This window comes from Phialemonium atrogriseum (assembly GCF_030411735.1).
Source record: "Phialemonium atrogriseum strain 8032-3 unplaced genomic scaffold QBC33scaffold_11, whole genome shotgun sequence".
NCBI lineage: Eukaryota > Fungi > Ascomycota > Sordariomycetes > Cephalothecales > Cephalothecaceae > Phialemonium > Phialemonium atrogriseum.
The window spans coordinates 881,527-908,964 of record NW_026848148.1 but is presented as its reverse complement, the minus strand read 5'-3'; the positions used below and the strand labels follow the sequence as shown (position 1 = coordinate 908,964).

The 27,438-nt window shown below is 58.2% G+C and overlaps 9 protein-coding genes and 1 non-coding gene across 10 annotated transcripts; 6 read left to right on the top strand and 4 right to left on the bottom strand.

Moving 5' to 3' along the window:
• Nucleotides 1-56: 56 nt before the first annotated feature.
• QBC33DRAFT_586152 (FAD dependent oxidoreductase) lies at nucleotides 57-1,800 on the bottom strand. The gene has a single exon (XM_060431467.1). It carries the CDS (start codon nucleotides 1,624-1,626, stop codon nucleotides 154-156), a length of 1,473 nt encoding a protein of 490 aa, XP_060284127.1. The 5' UTR covers nucleotides 1,627-1,800; the 3' UTR covers nucleotides 57-153.
• Nucleotides 1,801-2,138: 338 nt separating this feature from the next.
• QBC33DRAFT_537720 (amino acid/polyamine transporter I) lies at nucleotides 2,139-4,716 on the bottom strand. Its single transcript, XM_060427818.1, has 9 exons — nucleotides 4,409-4,716; nucleotides 4,300-4,350; nucleotides 4,215-4,226; nucleotides 4,129-4,152; nucleotides 3,754-4,073; nucleotides 3,463-3,685; nucleotides 3,054-3,393; nucleotides 2,435-2,940; nucleotides 2,139-2,342 (listed from the first exon to the last, which is right to left on the bottom strand). Exons 1-9 carry the CDS (start codon nucleotides 4,416-4,418, stop codon nucleotides 2,230-2,232), a joined length of 1,599 nt encoding a protein of 532 aa, XP_060284126.1. The 5' UTR covers nucleotides 4,419-4,716; the 3' UTR covers nucleotides 2,139-2,229.
• Nucleotides 4,717-5,079: 363 nt separating this feature from the next.
• On the bottom strand, nucleotides 5,080-6,885 carry QBC33DRAFT_610973 (succinate-semialdehyde dehydrogenase). Its single transcript, XM_060432435.1, has 3 exons — nucleotides 6,818-6,885; nucleotides 6,648-6,766; nucleotides 5,080-6,583 (listed from the first exon to the last, which is right to left on the bottom strand). Exons 2-3 carry the CDS (start codon nucleotides 6,666-6,668, stop codon nucleotides 5,099-5,101), a joined length of 1,506 nt encoding a protein of 501 aa, XP_060284125.1. The 5' UTR covers nucleotides 6,669-6,766; nucleotides 6,818-6,885; the 3' UTR covers nucleotides 5,080-5,098.
• A 125-nt stretch (nucleotides 6,886-7,010) lies between these two features.
• QBC33DRAFT_537713 (GPR1/FUN34/yaaH family-domain-containing protein) lies at nucleotides 7,011-8,469 on the top strand. The gene is made up of 5 exons (XM_060427817.1): nucleotides 7,011-7,311; nucleotides 7,380-7,575; nucleotides 7,654-7,764; nucleotides 7,824-7,869; nucleotides 7,935-8,469. Exons 1-5 carry the CDS (start codon nucleotides 7,228-7,230, stop codon nucleotides 8,191-8,193), a joined length of 696 nt encoding a protein of 231 aa, XP_060284124.1. The 5' UTR covers nucleotides 7,011-7,227; the 3' UTR covers nucleotides 8,194-8,469.
• A 61-nt stretch (nucleotides 8,470-8,530) lies between these two features.
• Nucleotides 8,531-10,792, top strand: QBC33DRAFT_537707 (uncharacterized protein). The gene is made up of 5 exons (XM_060427816.1): nucleotides 8,531-8,776; nucleotides 8,834-9,008; nucleotides 9,066-9,451; nucleotides 9,512-9,992; nucleotides 10,074-10,792. The coding sequence occupies exons 1-5, from the start codon at nucleotides 8,737-8,739 to the stop codon at nucleotides 10,606-10,608; spliced, it is 1,617 nt and encodes a 538-aa protein (XP_060284123.1). The 5' UTR covers nucleotides 8,531-8,736; the 3' UTR covers nucleotides 10,609-10,792.
• A 36-nt stretch (nucleotides 10,793-10,828) lies between these two features.
• Nucleotides 10,829-10,918, top strand: QBC33DRAFT_t39. Its single transcript has one exon. It is a non-coding gene; the product is annotated as a tRNA-Ser (tRNA).
• Nucleotides 10,919-11,360: 442 nt separating this feature from the next.
• Nucleotides 11,361-13,706, top strand: QBC33DRAFT_569582 (beta-lactamase/transpeptidase-like protein). Its single transcript, XM_060430540.1, has 3 exons — nucleotides 11,361-12,235; nucleotides 12,295-12,417; nucleotides 12,495-13,706. Exons 1-3 carry the CDS (start codon nucleotides 11,671-11,673, stop codon nucleotides 13,649-13,651), a joined length of 1,845 nt encoding a protein of 614 aa, XP_060284122.1. The 5' UTR covers nucleotides 11,361-11,670; the 3' UTR covers nucleotides 13,652-13,706.
• Nucleotides 13,707-14,841: 1,135 nt separating this feature from the next.
• Nucleotides 14,842-16,178, top strand: QBC33DRAFT_537703 (uncharacterized protein). The gene has a single exon (XM_060427815.1). The coding sequence runs from the start codon at nucleotides 14,895-14,897 to the stop codon at nucleotides 16,017-16,019; it is 1,125 nt and encodes a 374-aa protein (XP_060284121.1). The 5' UTR covers nucleotides 14,842-14,894; the 3' UTR covers nucleotides 16,020-16,178.
• A 68-nt stretch (nucleotides 16,179-16,246) lies between these two features.
• QBC33DRAFT_610971 (killer toxin subunits alpha/beta) lies at nucleotides 16,247-20,689 on the bottom strand (the record flags this gene model as incomplete). The annotated part of the gene is made up of 4 exons (XM_060432434.1): nucleotides 16,247-17,567; nucleotides 17,649-19,019; nucleotides 19,086-20,180; nucleotides 20,307-20,689. The coding sequence occupies 4 exons, from the start codon at nucleotides 20,687-20,689 to the stop codon at nucleotides 16,247-16,249; spliced, it is 4,170 nt and encodes a 1,389-aa protein (XP_060284120.1).
• A 666-nt stretch (nucleotides 20,690-21,355) lies between these two features.
• Nucleotides 21,356-26,352, top strand: QBC33DRAFT_491413 (pectate lyase superfamily protein-domain-containing protein; the record flags this gene model as incomplete). The annotated part of the gene is made up of 2 exons (XM_060425471.1): nucleotides 21,356-26,150; nucleotides 26,303-26,352. The coding sequence occupies exons 1-2, from the start codon at nucleotides 21,449-21,451 to the stop codon at nucleotides 26,350-26,352; spliced, it is 4,752 nt and encodes a 1,583-aa protein (XP_060284119.1). The 5' UTR covers nucleotides 21,356-21,448.
• Between the last annotated feature and the right edge of the window lie 1,086 nt (nucleotides 26,353-27,438).

Below are 27,438 nucleotides of genomic sequence, written 5' to 3'. Positions count from 1 at the left end.
AATTGCACAGATGTAGATCTATCAGATTGATGGTTTCCAGAGAAGAACAGAAACTTGAACAGCCCGAGTCCTTTTTAACACTAAATTTGACAACATCTAGGCCAATTACTAATTGATACCCCCGATCTACATCGCTACCAACCACATTTCCAACTAAAGCTTCGCCTTGAAAACCGGTAGTTCCCCAAGATCGAGCGATCTCCTCAGCGCCGCGATCCTCCCCTCCGTCACCAGAATCGACCTAGGATACTCATCGCCCACGTCCTCTCCAAGTATCAACCGCGCCACCATCTGCGCCGTTCGAAACGCCTTGATCATCCCCGTAGCATGGTAACCGCCGCAGACCCACTGGTGTCCGCGGCCGGGGAACAGCGCCGGCGGCAGGCGGCCGGCGAAGGGCACGGCGTCCTGGGAGAAGGCAAGGATGCCGGACCACGCGTGCGTGACGTGCGCGGCGGCGCCGGGAACCGGGGACGCCACCACCTCGTCGCCGAGGCCGCGGAGGTGCGCCATGGCAGGCAGGTCCGTCTCGCCGTCGTCGCCCGTGGTCCGGCGGCCCGTGTTGGCGCGCCCGGCCACGACGCCGCCGTCCCGCCGCTGGATCACGTAGTCGTAGTCCTTGTCGCCGTAGCGGAGCCAGAGCGAGAACCGAGGGTCGAGGCCGAGGGCTGAATTCGTCGCCTTGCTGCTTGCTTGGTCCGCCTTGACTCTGTTGTCGTCGTCGTTATCACTCTTACTTTTTGCTGGCACGGGGCCGTAGTGTACAACGTTACCCCTGACTGGCGAGATGAACGGTCGCAGCTCGGGCAGCAAGTGGCCCAACCAGGCGTTCGTAGCATGGACCACATGCCTCGCCTTGATGTCCCCACGGTCCGTCCTCACGACGGCGAACTCGTCTCCATCGCGGTCCTCAACCGCCCGTACTGTCGTGTGCGTCTGGACGTTGAGTCTCCCCGCATCAATAAAGCCGCCCAATACACCGGTGATCCACTTGTACGGCCACAGCGACGCGGCAGGGACCCCAATGGCGCCCACGCACCGAGGCGACAGCTTCATGACGCGCCGCAGCCTGTCCCGGTCCGTGTACACGGTGTGCTTATCGGCCAGATGCGGCGCGTGAGCGCGCATGTCCTCGAGTCCCGCGACAGCCCTATCGAAGGACTTGCGATCATAATACGCCTCGACGCCCTCGGTGAGCACGAGGTCGCAGTCGACACCGGCCTCTCGGATGGCCGCGGCCATGGTTTCGAGGTGGCTGTGCTCGAACTCGGACAGGCGTACGGCCTCGGCGATGCCGAACGACCGCCGGCGCTCCTCCCACATGGCGAAGGTCATGGTCTTGATGTGGCCGCCGTTGCGGGCCGTCGCGCCCGAACACAGGGAGCGGGCTTCGACGAGGACGACGCGCAGGTCTGGTCGATGCGTGGACAGGAGGGTGCGGACTAGGCTCATGCCCGAGATTCCGGAGCCGATGACGACTACGTCTACTGCGGTCGTGGGCCAGGGGGATTGGTGGTTGGCATGGGGGTGCGGGTTGGAGTGCCAGAAGGGCTTTGTTGGGCTGGAGACGGGGACGCCGGGATCGACGATCCCCGGCTCGTAGATGCCTTCTAGAGCGCCGGACATTGTATTCGGGGAAACGACCGAAGCAGAGGTGGACTGTTGAAGGGGTTATCTTATTGAAAAGGGATAAGAGTGCATGAGCTTTCCTCAAGGCCACAGCGTAGACAGCGGAGAATATATATCATTGTAAACTAAGAACTATCGTATGAATCCCCGCAGTGGGTTGTTTTAGCTGTGATGTGCTTCGCCTTTAGTGTTTCGTTTCTGGAAGGCAAAACGAGACACCCGTTGGAGAAATGGTCTCATTTTACATGCCCGATTGGGAATAACACAAGGTGTGGATCGACATCCCCGCAGGACTACGTATACCGTTTAATATGGAGAAACAGTGATAGAGGGTGTGGGGGGAAGGGACGAGCGAGTGGCTTTCCGAGCCGGAGACTCTAGCATTGCATTTACGGGTGGAATCATTCCTTTCGTACGATTTATGTGTGCCACGGTGAGCTAGGTGGAGATCATTCTTGTCTATTGTATAGATATCTGCGACCAAAAAGACTACTGAAACCAACAAACTTGCCGCACACCCTGCTCGGAGACAGTTTCATCATCTTTGAATATATTCGACTCGCCTACTTATAAACATATATACAGCACTTCAGGCGTTGCTTAGGCAAACTGCCCCTGTGGCAGACGCGGACCCTTGTACTCCTTGCGTGCATGCAAGAACCAGTTCACCAGCGAGAACAGGAACATGACACCAACGACGGCGCACGTGTAGTCTGCAATATTATTTTTGCGTCAGCGCACTGCTCGCTCTTGCTCGTAAAGAAACCAGCCAATGACCCGAGAAAATGGAAGGGAGTCGACTTACTCATGGTCGCCGCCGTAACGGGTAGCTCGATGGGGAAGCAGTACATGATGGTGATGAACGGCGCAAAGAGCAGCGTGACGAGGTTAGCCAGCCAGCCAAACAGGCCGAGATTCACAGACCGGGTCTTGGGCAGGACGTCGTCGGAGCGGCGGTGCCAGAGGAGCAGCGCGGCGGGGAAGGCGAAACTGCACTGCTGCAGCAGCAGGCCAGATCCGATGAAGGCGTTGAACGCCGTCGAGGAGCCCAGATAGATGCAGCCGATGATGAAGATGACGAACGCGTTGGCCACGAGCGCCCACACCGGCACCTTGAGCGTCGGGTCGATCTTGCCCAGGAAGCGCGAGCCGATGAGGGCGTTGTCGCGCGCAAAGGCCCACGTCAGGCGCGAGCTGACCTCTTGGCAGGCGTTGAGTGCAAAGCAGGCGATGAGGAGCAAGATCACGACGAACGTGGTCGCCGCTGCGCCAGAACGAGTGGCCTGGTACCAGATCTCGTAGATAGGAACACTAGGAATATGTGGGTTAGCCAAGCTGGAGAGAAGAAAAAAGGGACTATGTGCTTGTGTGTTCAGGGGTAAGGAAAGCTAGAAGGGATTTTTTCAGGAAGAGCAAGTAATTACCCAGTGGGATCCTCGACAACCTTGTCAAAATCAGACAGGCTGTACAGCATCGCCAAAGCGAATGCGAACGCGGTGGTGAACCCAATCACGATGGTGCTCAGGAGAGCACGCGGGACCGCCTGGGCTGCGTTCGAAACCTCCTCGGCAAGGTGCACGGCGCCGTCGATGCCGGCGTAGATGAAATTGGGATTAGCCATGCCGGTCAAGAAGACGACCGCCCCGGAGCTCCACCCGCTGTTGTTGACAAAGTTGGTCCACACAAACTCGTTCGAATTATACGACGGAGCGCGGGCAACGCAGCTAACCAGGATGACGAAGAAGGATGTCAAGGAGAAGATGACTGTGTTGAGGATAGTTTGATTAGCATTTTCCCAGGCTGTGTAAATTCACCGGGCAAAGTAATACTCACAACCGACGTCATGAATCCAGCTGGTACGGCGCTGCATGAGTATGTTGTGTACCAGGATTGCAATGTTCGTGGCCTGGAAGAAGAGAAAATACTGCCAGGGAGGAGCTTCAAATCCGGGGTTGTAGAAGATACGGATGGCTTCGATGAACTGGCCCGGCTGGATGGTTACGCCAGAACAAATCGAGAGCCACCCAAAGATGTTGAGAGAGGCGCAGCTGTAACTCTATAGGCAACGGGATGACATGGTTAACACGTGGAAAACAACATGACGGTAAGCACTGGTTGACATACCAACACACGATGGGCTCTCTTGGGAGCCAATATAGACGTCCAATGGTAAGGCCCCCCGGCAGTCGGGTAGACGCTGGCCAGCTCCGCCATTGTGGCAGCAGAACACCCCAGGCCGACAAGGGTGACCATCATGCCGTAGATGACGGTGACGCTGCCGCCTTGTTGCATTCCTATCACCATGGTAGCTGCCAATCCGACCCAGCTATTGCAGATGTTGAAGCCGACACATGCGATGGCGAATGGTCCAAGGGTCTTTTTCATCTGTGGCTCCAGACCCAGTCGCTCAAGAACAAGGTTGGTGTCGTTGTAACTAAAATCATCTGCTTTTTGTAAGCTACATTATCAAGGACCGAGTTACGATAATATAAGACTCACTCTTTTCAATATCAGCCTGGGAGCCTAGGAATCCATTATGTTAGCTAGGACCCTCGATGTTATTTCATGTTGGTCAGTTGCTCTACCGATGATAGTCTCTGCTCAAACCAGAAACTTGTCAGCAGTTGCACGAGATGCTGTTGGAGACAAAGGGATGAAGCTGTCACCTACCATGATGGCTCCCGGGGACGCCCAGTCCCTCCTTGCTTGTATCTGATGAACCTTGGGAGGCAACAGTTAGTCAAAATGTACTGCTTTGAGGTAATTGTAGGAAGCTCACGGTTCTCCATTATTGGGTAAATTGGATCCGAGGATCGGATGATTGGATGCGAAAGAGTGAAGGAAGAAAGAGGCGAAGTAGGTATCTAGGCGAGCCCTCTTTTACACCAGGAGTGTGGGATGGATATAGCCTGAGAAATTTCTGCGCATTCTAAGAATCTGCAAGTAGGATCGACGCAGATTTATAGACGAAGAAGCAGGTTTCTAAGCCCCGTTCCCCGAATTAGTTTGAACACCCCTGACAGACCTAGAAGGGGAGTCCTCTTTCCAGGAGGTCTTAGATGCCCAGACTTCTTCCACAAGTTGGGGATGCGAATGTGTTGGTTAAGACTTGGCAAAAATGGATTTGGGGGCGAATCAAGAATTGAGGCCTGTAGAATGGTCCGTGCGCCCCGCAACATTCGTGCGGAGACGGTGAATTCTCTGGGGTAGATCTCCAATTTACCCCACTTCTCTCCACATCCGACGACCAGCCACGGCGACTTGCACCGATTCCGTCTAAGACGAATCGGGAAGTAGAAATGAGAGCACAACATTCCGAGACGAGAGTCGAATCAGACAATCTCGGGAGTATTCGTATCTAACCTCGTGGCGTAATTATTGCTGTGTCTCGGCCAAATCGAGTGACGACACAAAATCGAGAACAAAAGGGGTTAATTTAGAGTTGACTAGCGACTAATTGCATCTCAGTCTACCTTCCCCTTTCATCAGAGTCCAACTTGGTGCAGAGCGTGACCGCCTTCAACACGGTATAATCCTCGATGCCGTACTTGGAGCCCTCTCTCCCGAAGCCCGACTCCTTGACCCCCCCAAACGGCGAGACCGCGTCGCTAATAATGCCCGTGTTGATGCCCACCATGCCCACCTCGAGAGCGTCCGCGACGCGGTAGACGCGGTCGACATCGCCGCTAAACACGTATCCGGCAAGGCCAACCTCGGAGTCATTTGCCAGCTCAATAACCTCCCGCTCGGTCGAGAAGGCGAAGAGGCCGGCTACAGGCCCAAAGGTCTCCTCGCTGAAGATGAGCATGTCGCGCGTCATCCCTGTCAGCACGGTCGGTGCAAAGAAGTTGCCTCCTAACTCTGGGAGTCTCTTCCCACCCGTCATCAGCTTGGCGCCCTTGGCAAGGGCGTCGCAGACATGCTGCTCCATCTTCTCCACGGCGCGTTCGTGTATGGCCGGTCCGTGAGTGACACCCTCGTTGAAACCGCCGCCAACCCTGAACTTCTCGACCTTCTCCGTGAATCTCCTCGCAAACTCGTCATAGATCCCTTCCTGCACGAATATCCTGTTGGCCGCCACGCAAGTCTGTCCAGAGCCCCTAAACTTGGCAGCAAGAGCACCGGCAACAGCATCGTCCAGACCCTTGCAGTCGTCAAACACAATAAAGGGGGAGTTACCCCCCAGCTCCATCGATAGTTTTTTCAACGTCCCCGCAGCCTGCGCCATCAGTATCTTACCAACAGCCGTGCTACCAGTAAACGACAGCTTCTTCACCCGCCGATCCATGCTCAGCAGCCTACCAACAGCAACCGTATTACCCAACGCCGTAACGACATTCAGCACCCCCGCAGGCACCCCCGCCCGCCCAGCCAGCTCGGCCAGCGCATTCGCCGTGAAGGGCGTCTCCCCCGCGCTCTTCAGCACCACCGCGCACCCGGCCGCCAGCGCCGGCGCCACCTTGCGCGCCACCATGGCGGCGGGGAAGTTCCACGGCGTGATCAGGGCGCACACGCCGACGGGCTCGCGCGACGCGCAGACGCATCTCCCCGGACCAGAGGATGCTGGGATGATCGAACCATGGATGCGCGGCGCCTCCTCGGCGAACCACTCGATGTAGCTGGCCGCGTAGGAGACCTCAGCGCGCGCATCCGCCCGCGCCTTGCCGCTCTCCCAGGTGATGAGGGTGGCGAGGTCGTCGGCGTTGGAGAGCACCTGGTCGAGCCAGCGGCGCAGGAGGGCCGATCGGGATCGCCCCGTTGTGGCGCGGAAGGAGGGGAAGGCGGCGGCGGCGGCGGCGATGGCTGACTCGACTTCGGGGGGCGTGAGGTCTGGGCAGTGGCCGATGACGGCTCCTGTCGCTGGGTCGTGGACGGGGAATGTCTGCCCTGTTTGAGAGGAAACGAAGGCCCCGTTGATCCACGCCTTCTCGATGAGAAGTGAGGGGTCCTTGAGCTATTGGAGGTTGTTTAGTATGGCGTTCAAAGTAGCGAAGGAGGTTGAAGGGAATTGAGTTTACCGGAGGTACAGTGTGAGCCATGCTGAGAAGTGTTGTGTTCCAGCAAGTCGATGGCGAAAACAGGCTTTGCTGTAAGTCTTCTGATCACACGATACAATAGCTTTGACGAAATTGAATTCCTGTTTTACATGAGCTGGTGAGATCGGCACCTGGTTGTGTAAATTCTTCACTTGAGTTGATAGCCCCCTTTTCTGACGAATCACGACCTCCGATAACGGGAGATGCTAGGCCGGCTCTGCAAGCATGGGAGTGTGTCATTGGGAGCAGATAACGAAGACTTCAGTTGCAGATGATCGTCACAAGTGGCGCTATAAAATGCGTTTTGGATTTGGAAGGTGGAATGAGAACCTCCACCAAGTGGAATGAGAACCCTCTCCCAAGGGGGACCCGGCGTTGACCGGTGTCGACGCGTCTCGTCTTCTTCCATGATTTCCCAGATTCATATCCTTCCCAACAGAAGCGTCTGGTAGAGGTTTCTTTGAAGGAGACTTGGCAAAAAATTCCATCATACAGTAATTACTCCCCAACCGGACTCTCAGAGCAGGAAACCTCGCTGAGACGCCTACACGCACAAACGGCCATGTCTTGCACCAAAAAGGACGAAGAAGTCGCCGAGATGCGCATCGAAGCGTATCCGAGGATGGAGCAGCGGATTGGAAACCCGGTAAGAGTTGCTCTCTGTCCATAACTGACAAGGATTGCTCACCAAACAACTAATACCATCTGGCACAGACTCCTCTGGCCATGGGTGGTTTTGCCACAACGTTGCTCACACTTTCGCTGGCTATGATGGGATTCCGAGGCGTCTCGGTCCAGACAATCTTCGTTGGAGACCTTTGTTTTGTTGCCTGCATCGGCCTGCTGATCTCGGCTCAGTGGGAGATGGTCAAGGGCAATACATTTGGTTATACCGTGCTCAGTGCTTTTGGTGCGTGGTCTCCTGCTGAACCCCGTCGGTTTAGGCTTCTGCTGCCGTTGAGCTGTCTAGTTGATTCCATTGATATAGGATTATTCTACGGCGGATACGGGGCGACCCTAATCCCAGGGTTCGGAATCATCGAGGCTTACGGCGGGTTGACTCCCGAGTACTACAACGCCCTTGGGTTCTTCGTCTTGAGTGGGATTGCCCTTCTAAACTTCATTTGCATGCCTGACTATCATTTCTGACACGCACAGTTTGGGCCGTCTTGAATATCTTCTTCATCATCGCCTCCCTCGCATTGTGAGTACCCAAGATCCTGCCCATGCAGGCCCACGCTCTCAGCTCTAAAATTGTGTCCTGCACAGCAATTTCGTCTACATACTCATCTTCATAACCCTCGAACTCTGCCTCAGCCTTGACGCAGCCTCGTATTTCGCCCTTGCCGACGGGAAGCAGGGGACGAGCGTGGCCTTGTTGAAAGCAGCCGGGGTCTTTGGGTTCATTTCCAGCCTGCTGGGGTATTACTGTGTGGCTCATTACCTGTGCCAGGATGTATTACCGTTCAATGTACTGATGGGCGATACGTCTTCGTTCTTTCGGCGTCAGCGGGCAAAGAGAATGTAGCGAGGAAGGAGACAGAGAGGCGGGAAGTGGCGATATTGGTTGGCGATTACTTGAGGTGTTTTCGATGTCGCCTACAGTTCCCAAATCAAGGTACAGAACGATGCCCAAGGTCTGTAGGTAGTGTTGTCGTTAGTCGTGCTAGCTAGTGACTAGCTTGGGAGGAGGTGGTTCTCATTTGACATTCCTCTTTGGGTATAACCCGGTCCGCAGCGACTAGTGAAAGATATGGAGGTCTGGATCGCCACTTGCTTAGCTCTTCCGAGTCCTGTATCCGACCGTGTGGGTTAGGAATTAAAACGCCGGCGATCCCCCGCACTACGATCTCATTCAAACTTCTCTTCCTGGCAGTCACAGCTGACACCCATCATCGATGCTATTTCTGAACCAAGCTCGGAACTTTGGCTAATCAGCTGAGCGAGGGGCAATACCTCCGTGAAAAACCCCTACCGGCGCTCAGGACTCGAGTATTCCCGATGTTATCTCACCGAAGGTGAAAACTTGATTCTATCCGACGCTCGGGGAAAACAGGGTGTGGGACGTATCATGCCGCGCAAGAAGCGTCCTTACAGTCCCAAGATCAAAGGTCGATGAGCTTGCTTGTCAGGAAGAATTGAGCGGGACACTCTGACTGTATTTCTAGGCTGCTATGAATGCTCACAGCGACGTATACACTGTGACCGAACCGAGCCGGAATGCCGAAAATGCACTTCTAAAGGTCTCAAATGCAGCGGCTTGAGCGTTCGGCATCGGTTCAACAATGGAGTGGCATCGAGGGGAAAGTGGACGGGGAAGACTATGCAAGTTGTCTATCAAGAGTGAGTAGGACGCCGAGATTATTCGTACCAGGCGAAGGAGACTAATAGTGCATGTAGGATGAAGGGACATGAGCGGATTGAGCGGCAACGTCAAGAGAGAGAGACTATTCCAACTCCTGGTGAATCATCCCAAGACGAGGAGACGACTCCTAGAGACTTCACAGAAGACTTGTGGGAATGCCTTCTAGCTGTAACAAGTGCTGAAGATCCCTTTCCTGGAGGTCTTATTAACTCCGAGGGCTCGTTTTTCTTGGAGAGTAGCAGCAGCAGCACCGCCTTGTTACAATTCCCCGAAAGCGACAGGGCGGTTGATACTCTTGCTCTTACGAACGACGCAGGCAATGGTATAACAGCCTGCAGTTTCTCCTCGTCTGGAGATTGCCTGGTCTTCCAGCCGTCACCAGACAACCTTTCCCCCTGGGAGAGGCTTATGCTCTTGCATTGTAAGGGCCACTCCGCGTCATTTCCATCTTCCAACATTGACTTACACAATCATGGCACAGTCTCCGACTCTATCGCCAAAGAAATGGTCGCCATAGATGGACTCCACAACGGCTGGCGCCACCTGATTCTTCCCGCTGCACATGCTGATGAGTTGGTGATGAACGCCGTCCTCGCTGTCTCCGCATTCCACCAGTCGCTCAGCAGATCCCCCAACAGCCGTGACCGCCAAGATATACCCAGACAGCTAGGGGATCACCATGGCCGACACCGCTGTCGGTCGCAGCAGCCAGACCCGGATCAGCTGTATGCACGCGCCATCATGGGTCTGCGGCAACGACAAGGACTGAGAGACTGCGATCTCTCAAGCCAGCATTCCATCTTGCTGACCATTCTGGTGCTGTTAACCGCGGTCATGGTGACGGGGTACTCGGATTTCCCAACCCTGCTCCGAATGCTGCAGTCGGCGCTGGATGCGATAGGTGGAGAACAAGGGCTTGGGGGCAGCGAGATGGCCGAATTCATCATCCGCCAGGTCCACAAGTGAGTCAAGATAGAACCCCCCGGATACATCTCTAGATTGCAGCCAGCAGAGCTAACAGGAAGCCTCACTCACCTCCCCAGGATGCGCGTCTACGCCGCACCGCTCCTGAGCGAGCAGACCGGCCTGGAGACGATATCCTCCCAGGACCAGATCGCGCAGTTCTTCGACTGCCTGAACCACTGCTCGCAGCAGCGGCCCGAGCACGCGCTGGCCGTGTCCTTCGTGACGGACATCGTGCACCAGGCGCGCGACATCTACCTACAGCAGGTGTTGAAGCTCCAGCGCGACCCCGCTTCCTCGCCCCCGGGGCCGAGCCAAATCATCGCCATGTCCGAGTCCATCGGCCGCGTGCAGCGGTTCAAGGAGACCCTGGAGGCGTTCCCGCACGGGTCGCCCGGCCAGCAGGTTTTGGTGTGGGCGACCTTCGTGGCGGCGTCGGACTGCCTGCTGGACGAGCACAAGGCGTTCTTCGAGGGTGTGCTGCTGGAGCATTATGCGAGAAACGGGTTCGTCAACTTGCTGAGGGCTATCGAGTATTTGCGAAAGATCTGGGCACGTAGCCCCGAGGAGAGGTGGACTACGCTGTTACCCCAGGCGAGAGTGTTTGTTATGTGAACTGTTGGGTTCTTGGCGATCAGGGTTGTCTGGAATACGCATTAAGCTTCGCGGTGACGTACTACAAAACCATAAGCTTGTTTTTAGGGGCGTTTGGACTGGCATTACAGGGGGAACTACCTTGTAATTATCCTAATTTACCGATGGATTAGCTCAATTAGGTTAGGGTTACGTTAGCAATCCCCCTCTGGTATAGGCTAACTGCCCATGAACACTCTAAGGCAATGTGGCGGAGTGGTCTAACGCGAGAGCTTGCTATTGCAGTCTGCTCTTCCCTTCGGGGGCGTGAGTTCGAATCTCATCGTTGTCGATTTTTTTTGGCCTTCAAACTTATCCTTCTTTTCCCTGCCATTCAAATATCTCGTTCACAGCACCTATTTTGTTGTAGCGGTCCAAGAAGAGAGTGGATACTATGTAGCGTCGCGGTTAGCGTGGCTGGCTGACTAGGATGATGGGTTTGTGGGTTTGGGAAACCTCTTACCCTGCCTTCCTGCCACACAGAACCCCAGGTCTAGAGGAAGTGAAGCTGACGAGTGAGGGGCCGTGGAATAAATCGTACAGATGAATAAGGTAATTCTGGGAAGACGAATGGAAGACGGGTCAGTCTCCTTCTTCAACGGATCGGGGCCGAGCTTCGGTGGGGCCGTATTTCGTATTCGACTTGGCCAAGCCGTCCCCACATTCACAACCCCGCCGCCGATCTTGTGTGGCAGTTCCGGGGTCGGTACAATGCCGTAATCTCCATCGCCGCCGTTGCACCGTTCTCGCATTTCTCGTATATTTCCAAAGACAGAGTCGGCTTGTCATTGGTCGCCCTCGCCGGGCCTCTCCAGTTTTTCGATTTGTCAATCTACGCAGGGCTTGAATAAGTATCAAGCGAGGCGATCGTGATGTGCATCGCCATTATTGGTTCCGTAAATCGTTTACAAAACCTTACATCACCCTTCTTAGCCTCCTAAACCCACGCGTCATTTGCGTTGACGGCATTCGCAGTATGGCAGCTCATTCGACACATCTTTTATTTCGCGAATATATAAGGGGGAGGGAGCCTCGTCGTGGTTGATGATCCAACACAGTCAGTTTGGAATTATTCCTGTAACTCCATATCTCTCTGAAGCCATGTTGGCGACATCTTTTGTCCTTCGTCTTATTGGTGCCGCGAGCATCGCCACGGCATTGGAATGCCACCCTGAAGGCCCCATTGTGCCCAGACCGGGGAACCTGACCCATTCGAAACCCTTCCTAGCTGCTCTCGACAACTTGACCCAAACGCTCGACGCAGCTTTTAGCGGGGAGATCAAGGCCGGTTGGGATATTCGCAATGTCTCCATTTCCTTGGGTGTCGTCACCTTGGACCAGGAGGAGCCAGCAGTGCCTCTATGGGAGTACCACCACCTTGCTTCCGGGAACGTCAACGGAACGAAGTCCATCGACAGAAATTCCCAGTACCTCATCGGCTCCGTTTCCAAGGTCATCTCCGACGCCATCCTGCTCCGAAGCGGCATCAACATCGACGACCCCATCACCAAGTATATCCCATCGCTGAACGACTCCTCGTCATTGATAGACTGGGATAGCATCACGCTGCGTGCCTTGGCGTCTCAGCTGTCGGGGATTCCGCCCAACTGTGAGGTGCACCAAATCTTTTTTCCTGGGCTCCACTGACATGTGTCTGTTTGCACATAGATGGGTTCTCCGAGTTTTACTACTTGAAGGATTATTTTGAACAGCTCGGGTTCCCGCACCTGAATGACAGTGCATACACCGCCTGCGGCATCACGGGCTTCAGTTCTGGATGCACCAAAGAGGGTGCGTATCCCCTCCTTCCACAATACTGCTATGATCCTACCTTACCCTTCCCGACTCGCTGACACCTAACCCCTCAGAGTTGCTCAAGGGCATGCTCTCCATCCACCCAGTCGCCCCACCCGAGACACGCCCCGTCTACTCCAGCATCGCCTTCACGCTCTTCATCTACGCGCTAGAGGCCCAGACAGGCAAGAACTACACCGAGCTAGTCCACGACATCTCCGCCTCGCTCAACCTGACCTCCACCTTCCCGAGCCCCGGTGACGACAACCTGGCCGTCATCCCGCCCGTGGACAACAGCTGGGGCTCCGACTACGGCGTCAACGCCCCGGGGGGCGGCCTCGTGTCCACGCTAGCCGACCTCTCCACCTTCCTGGTCGCCATCCTCGACCGCTCCGCGCTCAACTCTCCCGCCGCCGTGCGCGAGTGGCTGCAGCCGCGCGCCTTCGCCGGCTCGGCGCACAGCCTCGTCGGCGCGCCGTGGGAGATCTTCCGCCCGCCCCCGCACCTGCTCTTCCCCGCCTCCTCTGCTGCAGCGCAGCACACGGTCACCGTGTACGCCAAGGACGGCGCCGCGTACGGCTACCACAACCGCATCGCCGTCGTTGACGAGTACGGCCTCGGCATCGTCGTCCTGACCGCGGGGGCCCCCAACGTCGCCGCCCTCGTGCTGGACGCCGCGCTGAGCGCCATCGTGCCCGCCGCCGACGCCGCCGCGCACGCCGAGGCCGTGGAGCGCGGGTACGAGGCCACTTTTGTGGGGGAGTCGACGGCCGAGACGGGATCGGTGGCTTGTAACGCGACGGCGGCGCTGGGGGCGGACGGGACGGTGCACATTCAGGGCTTGTACCGTGACGGGTCGGACGTGCTGGAGGGGCTGCGGGAGGTGTGGGCGGTCACGCTGAGTCAGTTCTTGTTGCCGCTGGAGAAGAACGGTACGTGGCGGGTGTACCCTGCGCAGGTGGAGACGCGGGACCGGTACAAGGGCCGGGAGGTGGTGCGGGAGGACTGGCGCATCTGGTTCGACGTCGACGCCGACTCGGGCACCGAGTTGCCCGGCAGGGCGCTGGGCGAGCACAATTGTATGAGCTGGACGCTCACGGATTGGATCTACTACGGGAGCGAGCCGGTTGACAGGGTTGTGTTTGTCAAGGATGCCGAAACGGGGGAGGTGTTGGGCTTGGATGTGCCGTTCTTAAGGACCGGTGTGCTCGAGAGGGTCAAATTGCTCTGAGGAATGCAGAGGATTCTGTTTCTGGTTGGTTAAAGCAATACACACAGGACACTCATGTTCCTTTTCCGCATCTAACAGCAGGCGCACGCCCCTGCTGAGTAGGGCAGTTTGGTATTAATTAGATAATATTGCGGATTTCCACATAGTTAGGTACGTAAAAATACACCACGCATCACACTCAACAGCTTTCTTTGGTGGGGCTTTTCTGCAGATTGAATCCATCGATTCTTTAAGAGTCTCATGCAAGTAGGTACTTGACCGACGAACCCCACTCCGAAGCGATTACGAAGATGCCTCTGGATGGCGTTCGATTGGACCGCCCAGAAGATTGGTTAGGCTGGGATTGGAATTCGCAGAGAAGGCGTCTACAGCGTTAAATCACGGGCCTGAGTGTATTTAGTTGACCTTATTATTAGAGACTGGCTATTCTAAGTTTCTGGGAGCGTGCGATGGACTTGGCTTCTTCCCAGGACGCCTTAACGTGATGGTGGAGGCTGCGATGATGTCCGTGGCCGATTGGCGAAGAAGGACATCGTCCTGCCACTCCCGGCCTTCCGGGCCCCGCCCGTGGCCGGGGCATGCATTTTCGGCCCTCCAACTCCGGGTTTCATGCATCAAACCACAGGTAGGATGGCATAAACGCGCTTGCCTTTAGTAGCGTGGGTCAACCCCACACACAAGGTAACCCACGCTGCCCCACGTTTGCAGTCAGTGAACTTTTTGTTTGCTTGCCTCCTTTTCCCTCAGCTCGGCCCTCACCACGACTCGATGCAGCACCATTTCCATCCCGGATAACTTTCCGGTCCCATTCGAGATGGCAGAATCACGCAACATGGACCCCAACCTCGGCACTGGGGAGGAGGACTGGCCTGAAATCGACGTAGATTCCGACACAGAGGAAGGCGCCGAGGCCATGCGTCGTGCCGATGCTGCTCTGCATGCGACTATCGAGCGCTCCATCTGGCAACGAAACCCGCAGTCAGCCCATGACGCCATCCCGCAGGCCCTCTACATCAAGGCCCAAAACCAGCAGGACCAGCTCACACAGGAGGAACGCCGTCTCCTCCTCAGCCGCGGCGACGTCGTGGGCAAGGCACTCGCCCATCCCGATTCCCTCACCGCCGACGAGGTGCACCAGGTCCTCCACTGGCCGCCGCCGGACGTGGTGCGCGCCAACATCCAACGCGCCACGGGCGGGAGGCTCAGCACGCCCGGCGAGCTCTACGCCAAGGCCAAGGATGCCATGGACCGCGGCCAGTTCGAGACGATGCTGAGCGACGACGAGATTGCGCTGCCGGCGCGCAGCTTCCACGCCATGGACGACACGACCTTTTCCGCAGGAGCAAGTATGGCGGCTCTTGGTGCGCCGGGGACCGCGCAGGCCATGGCGCTGCTATCGAGCCGGCTGGGACTGGATCTCGCCGTCTTTCAGGCTGCTGCGCTGCACCAGATGCGACAGATGCGACATATGGCGCCGGCATTTCCCGGTCTCGGTCCCGGTCCCAGTTTTGCCACGGTGCCGTCTCTTCCGATGCCAGGACTGGGGGGGTTTACCGCCACGGCAGCACCGCAAGGTCAGTTCGGGCAGGGACAACAACAGCAGCCTCTCGACACCGTCCTCGGCGCCATGGCCTCTCTACAACAGCAGCGCGACCTCGGCAACGTGACAGACGAAGAGGTCGCCGCCCGTAACAGGGACTACCTCGCCGCCCTCCGAACCGCCTCCTCCCCCCAGTCCCGCCTTCCCTACCCCGCCGCTCCCACTCTGATTGCTCCCACCGCCTTCCCATCATCATCAGCATTACCATCACCACCCGTGGTGTGGTGGCCGCCCGCGGCGGCACCTCCCCCTCCTCCCTCGCGCACCGACCTCTTCGGATCCGGCCCCTGGCCACCCGCCGCCACACCGCGCGACCCTATCGCCCTCTTCCGCGACGACGACACGCACCACCACCTCTCGGGCTTCGACGTCCTGCCGGCGTGGTCTGCCCTGCCCGAAGACCAGAAGGAAGCCTACCGCGCCCGGTCCGAGACGCTCCGTCGCGAGGCCTGGGCCGAGCATGAGACAGCTGTGGCCGAGGGGACATCACCTTTTGCCCTTCCCGGGAGAGAGCAGCGGCAGCCGCGCCCGGGGAATTTGGCAGGGCTTGAGAGCGGGGGAGAGAGGTTCCCCGGGGTGCCGGGCATGCCGACTATTATCACGGGGCTCAAGGTGTTTCGCGATGAGCTGGGGGCGGGGATGGAGTTTCAGGAGGTGTTGAGAGGGTGGGATGCCTTGACCGAGGGGCAGAGGGAGGCGTATGAGGCGAGGGCCAACGCGGCTAATGCTGCTGCGCGGGCTGCGTATCGGCAGGGGAGGAACTTGTAGATTAATTACATGGTTGGAAAGACGCGCGAGCGATGGGGAACTTGGATAGGTAGGCAAGGAATTATTCTGATACTGTCTAGTAGCTAAGGTAACTAACTTATGTACCTACTTAGGTATGTATGTAACGTACACGGAATCTGCAAGGTCTGTTTCTTACAAGACGTGTCCATCTCATCATCACTGTCATGCCATGGACCCCCCCCCCCGGAATGTCCACAAGCAGACCCTCAAAGATACAGATCGTCAAAGATACTACTGTCAAAGGCAATCTTTTGGCCCTGGGAGACGGCCTGGAAATGATCGTTGATGAGCCACACGGCAGCCATGCAGTACGCGCACATTTCCCACCCACCCGCAGCGCACCCCTGCAGCAGGGTGTGCCAGATGGTGTAGAGGTCATTGAGCTGGCCCAGGAGCCAGACGCGCGTGTGGGTGACGACGCGCAGAAAGTGCGCCTCCATGAACTCCTTCCACCGCTGCTGCCACTCGCCGTAGATGTCGAGACCGAACTGGTGCTCGTACGCGATCTCAAAGTAGGCCATCTCCTCCATGACGGACTGGTAGGCCGTCGCGTGCCGGTTCTTGACGTTGCGGTCGTCGTAGTAGTCGAAGACGGCCATGATGGTCTGGATGTAGGCTAGACCCCGCTCCAGGCTCGCGGGGAGGGGCGAGATGCACCAGGCGTGCCACGTGGTGTCGCCGACGGGGTTCTGGAGCTTGTAGATCTTTGTCTTCATCAGGTTGAGACTCGAGTCGCACACGACCAGGCCGGAACGGTCCTCCATGGAGCCCAGCTTGAGCAGGCACGTGTCGGCGGGCGTGAGGGCCGTGTGCTTGTTCCACTCGACAAAGTTGTAGGCGAACATCTGGACCTGGTGGAGGGTGGCGGCCTCGCCAAAGTAGAAGCCGGGCAGGTGGCTGGGCGCGCCGAGACCGCCGAGACCGCCGTCGAGCGAGGCCGTCATGAAGCGGCCAACGGTATTCAGCTCGAGGATGTGCTCCGTGACCCAGATGCCATTGACCTCGTTCTTGGCCGCCCGCGTCTTGAGCGTGTAGTCCTGCGGCCCGCAGCCGGTTGACTTGACGACGTAGCGGGACGGGTCGTTGTTGAGATAGATGAGGTCGTCGCCCTGGTTGCCGTTGGGATACTGCGACGACTCGATGATGTCGCCGGGCCACTGGCTGGCCGAGTACCGCCACGACTTGACCGTGTACGATCTCGGCTGGCCCATCTGGTACGAGTCGCGCTCCTCCAGCGTCCTGTTCTTCGACCGGTTCCGACGCTCGAGCGCCTCGGCGTAGCGCTTGGGCCTTCCTTGGGCCTCGGCGAGGGTGACATTGAAATAAGCCAGTCTATCCTCCCTCTTGGAGAGATCGAAGCCCAGCATCCCGGCACGGCACCGGAAGCTCTGCTCACAGCTGTCGGCATCACGACGACGGAGCTTGGGCTTGTTGGGTGTGTCGGCCGTGTTGTCCTTGTCCTTGTTTTTGAGATGAAAGCGGCGCAGATTGGCGATCCCCTCGAGCCAGTTCACACGTCTGGGATAGCTGGTCGAGTCGGAGTGGGAGTGGGAGTGTGAGTGGGAGTGGGAGTGGGAGTGGGAGTCGGAGTCGGAGGGACTGTCGGACGGAGCTTCATAATCACCATCCTCCTCCTCCTGGACAGCCGAGATCGGGACTTCGGGACCAAGATCATCGCGACGGCGAAGCTGGGTATGTACACCTTGGAGATCCGGCTCGATCACCTCCCAACCGCCATCGTCCGGATCCACTCGGATATCGAGACTGGCATCCCAGATCCATTCGACGGGGCAGGTCCACTTGTGCTTCGCGGGCTTCTGCTTTTGCTCGTTGAGATCCTTGGCCGAGTTGAGGATGCCCTCGGCAACGTCGGTCTGGATGGGGGCCGAGGGGGCGGTGCTAAAGGCGTAGCCCTCGGGCTGCGATTGTATGGCCGAGGCCGGGATGCCGTACATGCCGGCCTGGTTGACGGCGAGATTCCAATCATTGACGTATCTCTGCTGGACGCCAATGTCCGGGGACCCCAGCATGTTCATGGTGCCCTGCAAGGCGATCCTGCAGTCGGCCGCATAGTCGATGAAACCACGCTTCTGGAGGGTGTCCTTGTCGATGTCGCCCCACTCACACATGTCCGGGTTCTGGAGCACATTCTCGAGGGCGAGGACGTAGCCGTGATGGACCTCGTCGGCGTTGTTGGCCTCGGTGAGGAAGCGCGGCTCGCAGCAGATGGCGTTGGCACCGCCCTTGCAGCTCTCGTACACCGCCGGCTGCTCCATGGCCATGCGGATGGTGCCGGCCGGGCAGTGCGCCTGGCAAAAGTTGCCGTCCTTGCGCTCGGCAAACACCATGGTGCAGCTGTTCCACTGCACGTCGACCTCGGGGCGCTTGCAGCACAGCGGGCGAAACTGGTCGTTGTCCTTGTAAAAGTTGGGATTGCGGCAATACGTGGCTCCGCTGCCCCAGAGGCTCTCGATCATGTAGTTGGGGCGGTCGCTATCCTTGAGGCTGCACGCCTCAGAGCGTGCGATGTCGGGGTCGTTGTCGATGGCCCCGATGGCATCACACTTGTCGGTCGTGGTGCCGTACCACTTGCATATGTCGTAGCCTATCAAGGAGTCGAGCGCCTTGCCAGACTCGGTCTCGGTCTGGCAACAGGCCACCTGGGCCTTGCCGTTGTTGCAGGCGACCTGGGTCGAGCCGACCTCTCGCTGCTGGTCCGCCGGGGCCACGATCTCCTCGCTGCCGGCCGGACACCCGCCGCGCTTGCCGCACTTGCCGTTGAAGAAGTCAAACCAGCCGCACTTGGGGATGGTCTTGGAGTTGGGACAGCAGAAGTGGCGCAGCGTTCCGCCCTGGCAGTAGCGGCTGTCCTGCATGACCTCGTCGTCGCGGCCGTCGTTGTCGAGCCGGGGCACCGCCTTGTAGCCCTTGCCGCATCCGGCGCCGCAGTTGGACCAGTAGCACTGGTTACGGACGATGCTGGGTGATGGCTGGTCGATGTCGCCCGTGTCGCGCTTGACGGTCACGGCCTTCATCGACTTGTACCGTGTGGCCGACTGCAGCTGCGCCGAGTACCGCGTGTCGAAGAGTCCCGAGGCGGCGCGCTTCTTCCCGACGGCGGCGGCCACCTTGGCCGTCTTGTCCGTGTAGTCCTGGCTGACGGCCCACACCATGACGCCGCCGAGGCACATCTTGCGCGCCGCGTCCACCTTGAGCTTGAACGTGTCCTCGTCGTCGTACGAGATCCACTTGCGCCCGATGACGGCCACCTTGACCATGGCGTCCTTGTCAAGGGTCGGCGTCACGCCCGCCGCGCGGATCTGGTCCGTCAGCTCGGCGTTGGTCAGCGTGCCGCCAATGTCGTCCTTGCTGCACGGCCCGGCCTCGCCCACGGCGTCGAACATGCACTTTGCCTTGGTGCATCCCTTGTCGGCTGCCAAAAAGGTGCGCGAGTAAAAGGCCAGTCCTAGCGTGACCTTTTCCGGCTTGATGTCGTTGCGCCAGAAGAGGTCCAGATACTCGGTGATCTCAGTCATGTTGCTATGCGAGTTGAGAAAGGCGCCTAGCCACTTATTACCCTTGTCCCATAGGCCATGCAAGTCGTATGACATGATATTGAAGAAGTCAACCCACTTCTCAAGCTCGACAATATCAAAGTTCTGTAGGTACCAGAAGGATACAGGGAGCGTGATGGAGATACCGTTACGTCCGCCACTGCCGGCGTCGAGTGCTGCCTTGAGGTTTTTCATGAACTTGGGGAAGTTGTCATAGTCAGCCGCGTTGCCGCCACGGTCCTTGTCCACGGGGTACTCCCAGTCGATGTCAACACCGTCAAAGTTATATGTGCTCATGAAGCTGATAAGCGACGCGAAAAATACTTTCTGCTTGGACTCATCGGCTGCCAGCTCCGAAAAGGTGTGGAAAGTTGGGCCGTCGTCGTTAAATGTCCACCCGCCGATGGCGATGAAGACCTTGAGCGCTGAGTCAGACTTCTTGAGGGCCGTCAGGCGCGAGTAGAGTGCAATGTCCTCGGCCTGGGCCGGCACAATCTTGTACGACTTGGGGTCGATGCTGGCAAATGCAAAGTTGAGGTGCGTGTATACACCCAGGGGCACGTCTTCGGGCATGAAGGCCTGGCAGCTGCGGCGGGCTGCCCAGCCCTCGTAGTAGCCGACCACGCGCTTGACCGACTTGGTGCTGTCGACGGCGCACGACGGCCTGTTGACCTTCTTGTCACCGCAGAACTCGGCCGTGGCACCGCAGTACCCCCACTTGGAACAGCACACATTCAGGGGGCACTTCTTGAGCTCCACAAAGTCAGACCCAAACGTGCCCGGATCACACTGCGACTTGGCATCGCAGCCGGTCGCGCAGTTCTCGCGCGAGCAAAAATCCTTGCCGAACCCGCAGAAGCCAAACTTGGAGCAGCATGTCCCGTCGGGACACGGGTTGTTGACATCGCATCCCAGCTTGAATTCGCAGGTGCTCAGGCAGCCGGCGCCGCAGTGCTCCTCGCTGGTGCCGCAGAAGCCAAATTCGGAGCAGCAGCCCGTTGCGCACTTTTTAGTGGCGCTACATTCCTGAGCCTCCACGGGCAGGACGGCTAAGAGGAAGGAAAGGAGAGAGAAAAGGAGTGTGGTGGAACGCATCGTCACTGCGTCGTGTGCCGAGCTTCTGGTGCTGGCGGACCAAGGATGAAAAGAGTGACTAAAGGTAGGGAAGGGGGTTGTGCCTCTCGACCTAGTTTCTGCGGCCGCATGCGGGTGTTGGGTGATTATGATATTTTCTCGACACAGTAAACTCGAGTCGAGGAAAAGGGGGAGGAGACATCTTGAACCCCCCCGAACACCCCCCCACCCCCGGTTACATATCCGACTTAGATCCGGCCGGGAGATGAGCACATGGGAAAGCTACCAAGGTGCGGGCCGTCCGGTCCGGCTCGTTACATGAGAATACAACGGTCTCAACCGTTTAATCCACTTGGACCCGCTGACTAGGTAGGCTGACTGCAGTGGTAGCGCGGAGTACTACCACAGTAGTGAAAACCCATCTCAAACACCCATGGATAGGATTTACCTCCCAGGAACCGCAATCTCGCAATTTTTTTTCATGGGAATTTAGTACCGTTACGGCAGCTAGCTAAGGCAGACTGCGGCCCGAGGAGAGAGGCTGGTGGATCCCGGCGGTCCGAATGAACGATCCCTGAACAATTCTCGCGGCTTTCTCTCCCGAGAACAGGAGTTCGGCATCGTGAAGGGACTCATCATTACTAGTATCTTTGCCTTCCCCCATCTCCCCGTACGAGTCGAGGACTTGTCCTACTCAATCTTCCGCAGCAACAACTGCGTCCACTCGTTTTGTTTTTTTTCGGGACGTCCACTCACACATTTGGGACATCCCTCGCCAACATGGCGCTCGCTCTTCAGCAACTTTTACTTTTCTTTCTCGTCAGCTTTCTGTATGCCGCCCAGCCGCTGGTGGCTCACTCGCACAACCACCGCACTCATGACAAGATCCACCAAGTCCTTCATGAACATCATGTGAGGCGCAATGCGTCTTCGCTCGCCAGCAACGGCACCGCGGCTGCAGTCCCGGGATCGGCCGAGGACATCATTGCCCGATTCCAGCAAGCCATGGCTGTTGCCAACCAAGCTATTCTCGAGGCCCCCAAGGAGAATGTTCCCCAGGTTCAGAACTCGACGACGCGTCGGCGCAAGAGAACAAAGGCGCAGCCGTTGGACTACTCGGGAGACTTCCACCAGCACGCCAACGGGACCGTCTTCCGGAGAGGCACCAACGGAACCACGGTCTCGGGCAGTAACAGTAACAGTACTACCTTCACCAGGGAGTCCTACACGGTCCCGCCCGAGGTGGCCGAAGCAGCACGCATCTTGGCCGAAGCGAACCCGCTCCCCCCTGCTGATTACGATGTCCTCCTCGCTGATGTCCGGGCGCGGATGGCGAAGCGCAAAGTGCACTTGAATGACACCAACATGATGCCGCAAAAGATGCAGCGTCCCTCGGGTCTCGTCGAGTACGTGCCCCCGGCGGAGCTGGCCATCACGGTCCAAAACGGCACCCAGGTGGCAGGCCCCGAGCATCCAGTGGATGATTATCTCGACGACACGGACGAGGAGGCGGATCCGAGCGCCAAACTCGCCAAACGAGCGGCCACGACGTTTTGGATGGAGACCATGACGCAGCGAGGCAGTGCACCGTATGCGCCGGCGGGTTATAAGGTGTGGCGCAACGTCAAGGACTATGGGGCGTACGGCGACGGCATCCACGACGACACGGCCGCCATCAACCTGGCCATCTCGGAAGGCGGGCGGTGCGGTGCGGGCTGCCCGGCCAGCACGCAGTTCCCAGCCACCGTCTACTTCCCTGCCGGCACCTACCTCGTCAGTAGCCCCATCATCCAGTTGTACAACACCGAGATGCTCGGCGACCCGTTCAACCCGCCCGTCATCCTGGCGGCCGAGAGCTTCTCGGGTCTGGGTGTCATCACGTCGGACGTCTATGTGGACGACGACGTGACGTGGTACCTCAACCAGAACAACTTCCTCCGCAGCGTGCGCAACTTTGTCATGGACATCCGCCCGACGCCGCAGTGGGCGTACGTGTGCGCCATCCACTGGCAGGTGGCCCAGGGCACGTCGCTCGAGAACATTGCCTTCATCTCGACCACGCCGGCCGAGTACGAGGACACGACGCACCAGGGCATCTACATGGAGAACGGCAGCGGCGGCTTCATGAGCGACCTCGTCTTTGTGGGCGGCAACTTTGGCGCCTATTTTGGCAACCAGCAGTTCACCACCAGCGGCCTGCTCTTCGACAGCTGCCGCACGGGGCTGCAGATCCACTGGGACTGGGGGTGGACCATGCAGGACACGGAATTCTACAACTGCCGCAAAGGCATTGTCATTGTGGGCGGCGCCGGCGGACCCTTCAGCACCGGCCAGGGCGTGGGGTCCCTGTCCCTGGTCGACGTCCACATGTGGGGTGTGCCCGTCGTCGTCGAGACGTCCCTCTTCGCTGATAACTCGACGGCGCTGCACATCAGCAATGGTGGTTTCGAGAACTGCGCCACCATCGTCCTCGACAGCCAGACCAACACCGTGCTCTACCCCGGCAATGCCGCGGGCCTGACCAACGTCATGTCGTGGGGATTCGGCAAAGTGGCTGACCCGAGCGGCGAGACGGGCTTCATGAATGGCGCCGACATGCCGGCCCCCGACTACCCGGCGTCGCTCCTCGTCTCGGACGACATCCACCCGCGCGCCAAGTTCTTCCACCGCACGCGGCCCAGCTATGCGGACCCGGGCAACAGCCAGATCTTCGACGTCAAGGCGCTCGGCGCCAAGGGCGACGGCACCACCGACGATACGGCCATCCTCAACCGCATCCTCGACGTGGCCGCCAACGTGTCGGGCATCGTCTACTTCCCGCACGGCATCTACATCATCAAGGACACGCTAGAGGTGCCCGTGGGCTCGCGCATCATCGGCCAGGCCTGGCCGCAGATCATGGCCACCGGCGCCCAGTTCCAGGACATGGCGAACCCGCGGGCCGCCGTGCGCGTCGGCGCCGTCGGGTCCGTCGGCGTCATGGAGATCCAGTGCGTCATGTTCACCGTCCGGGGTCCCACCGCCGGCGCCGTGCTTGTCGAGTGGAACGTCCACGAGTCCACCCAGGGGTCTGCCGGTCTCTGGGACTCGCACATCCGCGTGGGTGGTGCCAAGGGCAGCGACCTGCAAAAGGCCGAGTGTCCCAAGACGGTGCAGAACAAGGGTTGCATTGCCGCGTCCATGATGATGCACATGACGGAGAAATCGTCTGGTTACCTCGAGAACGTGTGGATGTGGGTGGCTGACCATGACATGGAGGATGCCGATCAGATCCAGATCAATGTGTATGCGGCTCGCGGCATCCTCATCGAGTCCCAGGGCCCGACGTGGCTCTGGGGCACCGCGGCCGAGCATGCCGTCCTCTACCAGTACCAGCTGTCCGGGGCCAAGAACGTCGTAATGGGTTTGATCCAGACCGAGGCGCCCTACTTCCAGCCGTCGCCCAAGGCACCGGCTCCCTTTGAAAAGGGGCTTGTGTTCAAAGACGACCCGACCTTTGCCGACTGCCCTGCAAACTCCAAGACGTGCGCCATGGCCTGGTCGCTACGCATGGTAGATTCCACAAACGTCTATGTCATTAGCGGCGGCCTGTACACGTGGTTCCAGGACTACTCGCAGGACTGTGTCAACAGCGGGGCCAACGATTGCCAGCTGAGCACCTTTTATGTCGAGCAGAGCTACGATGTCTGGATCTACAATCTCATCACCATCGGCGCTATCCAAATGATCACGCCTCTCAATGGGCAGCCCGTTATCGCCATTAACAACCGCAACGGCTTTGCCTCGTCCATCGTGACATGGCTTGGGGGTGCCAACCAGACGGTGGGCGGCAGGAACATTACCGGATACACGCTCTATACACGGGACGACCTGGCCAGTTACGGCTTTTCGGAACAGTGCAAGACGGCGCTGACGGCCACCCTCGCCTGCGTCGACCAGACGATGCAGTGGACCTCGCCGGCCTACCGCGGCTCGCTGGGCAATGCAACCCTGCAGGACGAGGTGTGTGACGTGGGCTGCCGCAGCTCGCTGGCGTCGTGGTACCAGGGTGTCTCCACCAGCTGCGCCGACTACACGTGGAACTCGGGTGCCCCCCTGGAGATGGCCGGCGGGTACGTTTGGTACGGGTACAACGAGAGCTGCCTGACCGACACCAGCACCGGCCGGTACTGCAACGATGTCATTGACGAGTTCAGCGAGACCGAGACGCTCGACGGCATGCCAAACAGCGAGCTCTGCTCCGGATGCTTCACTGCCCGCGTCCGCATGATGCAGAAGAGCACCTACTCAGTCTACAATACGGTCCCCTGGTACCAGATGGCCCTCGAGGCGATCCAGGCGCGATGCTCGCTACAGGTGCCGATGCCGACCGAAGTGCCGCCGCCCCTGATTGTGGTCCCCACACCCGAGCCCTTTTGCGTGTCGGGCAACTACTACACCGCCCAGGCCGGGGACACTTGCAACTCCATCGCCCTGGCAAACGACGTCTCGTCGGCCAATGTCTTCTACGCCGCCACGGCTGCTGGATCCGCCCGCGGGTGCAGTGACCTCCCCGCCGGTCTGACTATCTGCCTGCCGCTTACCTGCATGACGTATCTTGTCAAGTCCACCGACAACTGCTTCACCGCCTCGGCCAGCGCCGGCATCGACGACATCGCGGTGTACAACTCGTGGATCGACGACGGCTGCGACAACCTCCACGAGGCCAACGCCACGTTGGGTTCCGTCCTCTGCGCCTCCCCGCTCGGCGGCACCTACATCCCCGGCACGGCCACCAACACCTCGGGCATTCCCGGCGGCGGCATGGCCAACTACAGCTCCGTCGCCGTGGACCCCCCCACCGGTGCCACGGTCGCACCCAGGACTGTCATGGAATGCGGCCGCTGGTACGTCGCGCAGCAAGACGACACGTGCGCCTACATCACCATGACCTACTCCATCGGCCTCTCGCTGTTCGCCAAGATGAACCCCTCCATCGACGCCAAAACCTCGGGCGGCTGCTCTGCCTCCATCATCCCCGGTTACGCCTACTGCATGTCTCCCGTCTTCAACCCCTATGCAGGCTCCAGCAATCGCACTTACACCACCAAGCCCTTTGGGTGCTGGTCCAACCTCGACAACTCGTCACAAGTCCTTCTGGGCTCCATCTGGACCGACGGCACCATGACCCTCGACACCTGCGCCAAGGCCTGCTTCACCGACGGATTCACCCTTGCCGGCTTCAGCGGCTCCGACACGTGTCTATGCGGCGACCAAGTGTCGATCAACTCGGTCCAGCTTTCCACCTCGACCTGCGCCACCAACCAGGACAACGCCCTCTCTCTGTACGGCCTCTCGTCGGACGACGACGGCGATGCAACCCTCCTCCTCACCTTCCAGTTCACCGACGTCGGATGCTTCGCCAACTCGGCGCTCATCACGGGCTCCGGGCCCAGCGCCACGTGGGCGACCAACAACACGGTCGGCAACTGCGCGTCCCTGTGTCTGCCGACGTATCCGTACTTTGGCGTGGCCAACGGCAACACCTGCCGCTGCGGGACGGGCCTGGCGGCGGCGGCGGCGACGGCCCTGGATACCGATGCGAACTGCAATGTGGCGTGCACGGGACGGGCAAACGTGAACTGCGGTGGCGAGGCGGCTACGCACATCTATGCTGCGAGGGCGGATCCGTTGCCGAGGCCTGAGGTGTCGTCGTCGATGCCTTCTTTCACTGCCTCCGAGACGGCTGCGCCAACGGCCTGAGTGTGTGAGCGGGGACGGAAGGGGAGATCATGTAGTGATGCATGTGGAGTGGCAGTTTAGATAATATGCTGGCAAGGTGGAAGGATGGAAGGGCAAGGGCCACAAGGGGGGGAGAGACTTTATGGGAAAGAGACAAGGTTTTTGCCATGTGCAATGAAGAAACCTGGAAGTTGGTTCGAAATAAGGTTGGATTGTGGTTTGGGAAATGCATATCCAAGGTTTTATTGTGTTTCTACTTGCTGAAAGACTTATTGGGATAAGATGCAGGGTATGGCATCTTTACCGAGTTATTCTTATTACTGCGTAGGTATATTATACTGGGACGCTTTGGACTGCTTTGAAAGCATGGATAAAGCTATGAAAAAAGAAAAACAAATAGCATAATTAGCCTGCAGCTAGACTAGGAGGTCCATACGGAAGTCGAGTTATTGATCGATTGTTGCCCTGAAGAGAAAAACAGAGACAGCATAGGTAGGTGGAACAGGTGAGTAAGAAAGGCTAGGAAACAATGACAATAAGGCTTCAAGCCTGACATTGGTTGAATATATCTCACAATATGTTCATCGAGTGGTGGCTGTGGTGTGGTTCCTCTGGGACAGAAAGGTCTTTATACTCAACCAAGAGGATGACGCCACGGTTAACTATTTCCGGAACTCCTTGGTTATGTACTCTCTATTGTCCTAGCATTCCAAATTTCCTTCCGTTGCCGTTGCCCTGCAAGTTTTAAACAGTTGCCATATTTCTACAACGCGAGGTTAATTGCACAGTACATACTCTCCTTCTGTCTTTTTTTTCTGTCTTTTTTTTCTGTCTTTTTTTTCTGTTATCTCTTGTCTTCTTTTTCTGTTATCTTTTGTCTTCTTTTGGGAAGCATGGTATCCATCCAGCGCTTACTTTTCTGAGCATGGTGCCGTCAGTGGGCCGGCCTGGATTCGAAGCGAACCCCCGCAATTCGGAACACTGCCGACCTGCAACTCCAACTTTCTTCGCCTGCCCTTTTGACCAGTAAGGATTGGCATATTTGGCAT

What these genes read in the sequence shown, in the direction of transcription:
- QBC33DRAFT_610973 (XM_060432435.1), bottom strand. Translation starts at nt 6,668, where the DNA reads ATGGCTCACACTGTACCTCCG. An exon ending in TGGCTCACACTGTACCTCCG is followed by an intron (nt 6,584 to 6,647) that starts GTAAACTCAATT and finishes AACCTCCAATAG; the next exon opens with CTCAAGGACCCCTCACTTCT.
- QBC33DRAFT_569582 (XM_060430540.1), top strand. Translation starts at nt 11,671, where the DNA reads ATGATCCAACACAGTCAGTTTGGAATTATTCCTGTAACTCCATATCTC. An exon ending in GTCGGGGATTCCGCCCAACT is followed by an intron (nt 12,236 to 12,294) that starts GTGAGGTGCACC and finishes GTTTGCACATAG; the next exon opens with ATGGGTTCTCCGAGTTTTAC. An exon ending in TTCTGGATGCACCAAAGAGG is followed by an intron (nt 12,418 to 12,494) that starts GTGCGTATCCCC and finishes CTAACCCCTCAG; the next exon opens with AGTTGCTCAAGGGCATGCTC.
- QBC33DRAFT_537720 (XM_060427818.1), bottom strand. An exon ending in CTGGATTCATGACGTCGGTT is followed by an intron (nt 3,394 to 3,462) that starts GTGAGTATTACT and finishes TCCTCAACACAG; the next exon opens with TCATCTTCTCCTTGACATCC. An exon ending in GTTGTCGAGGATCCCACTGG is followed by an intron (nt 2,941 to 3,053) that starts GTAATTACTTGC and finishes ACATATTCCTAG; the next exon opens with TGTTCCTATCTACGAGATCT.
- QBC33DRAFT_537703 (XM_060427815.1), top strand. Translation starts at nt 14,895, where the DNA reads ATGGACCGCGGCCAGTTCGAGACGATGCTGAGCGACGACGAGATTGCG.
- QBC33DRAFT_537713 (XM_060427817.1), top strand. Translation starts at nt 7,228, where the DNA reads ATGTCTTGCACCAAAAAGGACGAAGAAGTCGCCGAGATGCGCATCGAA. An exon ending in AGCAGCGGATTGGAAACCCG is followed by an intron (nt 7,312 to 7,379) that starts GTAAGAGTTGCT and finishes CATCTGGCACAG; the next exon opens with ACTCCTCTGGCCATGGGTGG. An exon ending in TACCGTGCTCAGTGCTTTTG is followed by an intron (nt 7,576 to 7,653) that starts GTGCGTGGTCTC and finishes CCATTGATATAG; the next exon opens with GATTATTCTACGGCGGATAC.
- QBC33DRAFT_586152 (XM_060431467.1), bottom strand. Translation starts at nt 1,626, where the DNA reads ATGTCCGGCGCTCTAGAAGGCATCTACGAGCCGGGGATCGTCGATCCC.
- QBC33DRAFT_537707 (XM_060427816.1), top strand. Translation starts at nt 8,737, where the DNA reads ATGCCGCGCAAGAAGCGTCCTTACAGTCCCAAGATCAAAG. An exon ending in ATGCAAGTTGTCTATCAAGA is followed by an intron (nt 9,009 to 9,065) that starts GTGAGTAGGACG and finishes TAGTGCATGTAG; the next exon opens with GATGAAGGGACATGAGCGGA. An exon ending in ATCATCCGCCAGGTCCACAA is followed by an intron (nt 9,993 to 10,073) that starts GTGAGTCAAGAT and finishes TCACCTCCCCAG; the next exon opens with GATGCGCGTCTACGCCGCAC.